This window comes from Apaloderma vittatum, unplaced genomic scaffold, assembly GCF_000703405.1.
Source record: "Apaloderma vittatum isolate BGI_N311 unplaced genomic scaffold, ASM70340v1 scaffold7345, whole genome shotgun sequence".
NCBI classification, from domain to species: domain Eukaryota; kingdom Metazoa; phylum Chordata; class Aves; order Trogoniformes; family Trogonidae; genus Apaloderma; species Apaloderma vittatum.
In genome coordinates this window covers 1-1,497 of record NW_009716438.1, presented here as the reverse complement: position 1 = coordinate 1,497, position 1,497 = coordinate 1, and the positions used below count along the sequence as shown (strand labels likewise).

The window sequence follows — 1,497 nt, the reverse complement described above, 5'->3', positions numbered from 1 at the left end:
CCCTTCGCTAGTCGGCTCCTTGATCAGCTGTGTCAAGACATCGTTATCCATGTACTCCAGAAAACCGCAGGAGTGCTTGTGACCTGCTCCCTTCAGCACACATCAGGGTGGCCCCATGAGGCCAAGTAAATGTGAATATAGGGCTTCCTCCAGTTGTCTCAGGAAAGCCTTCTCCCTTTGTCTTGATCAGGTGGTCTGTAGCAGATACTTACCACAACATTGCCCACGTTAGTCTGCTCACCAGTATTAGCCCAAGAAGCTCCCAAACGGCTTATCATCTGTTCCTGTGTCGTTTCACACATTGCAGCGGCTGCCTCACATGAACAGCAATGCTCCCTTCCTCACCCTCCTGGCCTGTCATTCCTGAAATGTCTTTCCTGGACAGCCTGTACTTATCTCTTGCTGTACTACAGTGGCATGAGCTGTCTCACGCTTCTCTGTCAGACCAAGGAGACTGTGGCCGTGCAACTGCACAGTAATTCCTCCTGTTTGTTCCTTTGACTGTATGCATTAGCATCCAGGCACTGCAGAAAGATACAGTCATGCTGATTTTCCAGAAACGATAGGAGAGCTTTGCTTGCTAAACTGAGATGCACCCAGTTCTTCCCTTCTGTGCACGTGCTCGAGGTGGAGCGAAGAACACAGCTAGGGTTACAAGACAAAAGGACAGGGGACTTGGCCGACAGACATTTCATGCCAAATCTGCTCTTGGTCTTTTAAGAGAAAACATATAAAAACCTGCAACATCACCCCAAATTTTCAGTATCTCAAAACAAGAGAAAGCCTAGCATGAAAATTAAGAAAAGAACTGGATGAGATTTCTGACAGCATCCCCAGATGAGCAATAACCAAAATGCTCTTGAAGAACAGCTTCAGAAAAAAATAATCCTATGGTCACCCAGTGAACTCTGGGGTAAGACAGAGTTCAACTTAGTTCTGACACTTTCTAAGACAAAGCAGTTGAAAAACGTTGCTCTTTTTGCACAGCACTTAGAGTGTCATTTGTTATCCAAACGTTAACAGAAAAGCATTTTCTCTTTTTTTTCCCTATTTTTCTTTTTTTCCTATTTTTTTCCCCCCATTTTAAAATTTTTATTTTTTTTCCTCCAGTCCTATTCAACATCTTTATTGATGACATGGATGAGCGGATTGAGTCTATCCTTAGTAAGTTTGCAGACGACACGAAGCTAGGGGAGAGCGTCGATGTGCCGGAGGTTAGGAAGGCGCTGCAGAGGGACCTGGCCAGGCTGGGTCCACGGGCTGAGGCCAACGGGCTGAAGTTCAAGCAGACCAAGGGCAGGGTCCTACACTTTGGCCACAGTAACCCCCTGCAGCGCTACTGACTTGGGGAGGAGTAGCTGGGGAGTGGCCCGGCAGAGAGAGACCTGGCAGTGCTGGGTGACACCCGGCTGAACAGGAGCCAGCAGTGTGCCCAGGTGGCCCAGAAGGCCAAGGGCATCCTGGCGTGTGTCAGGAGCAGTGTGGGCAGCAGGAGCA

The 1,497-nt window shown here is 48.4% G+C and overlaps 1 protein-coding gene across 1 annotated transcript in view; it reads right to left on the bottom strand.

Moving 5' to 3' along the window:
- The window catches only part of LOC104274020 (lysine-specific demethylase 3B-like), a 15,696-nt gene extending 15,394 nt beyond the window's left edge, over positions 1 to 302 (bottom strand). Inside the window, exon 1 of the mRNA XM_009869528.1 lies at positions 213 to 302. Coding sequence (XP_009867830.1) covers positions 213 to 302 — 90 coding nt within the window. The remainder of the gene's footprint in view (positions 1 to 212) is intronic.
- Positions 303 to 1,497: the final 1,195 nt, after the last annotated feature.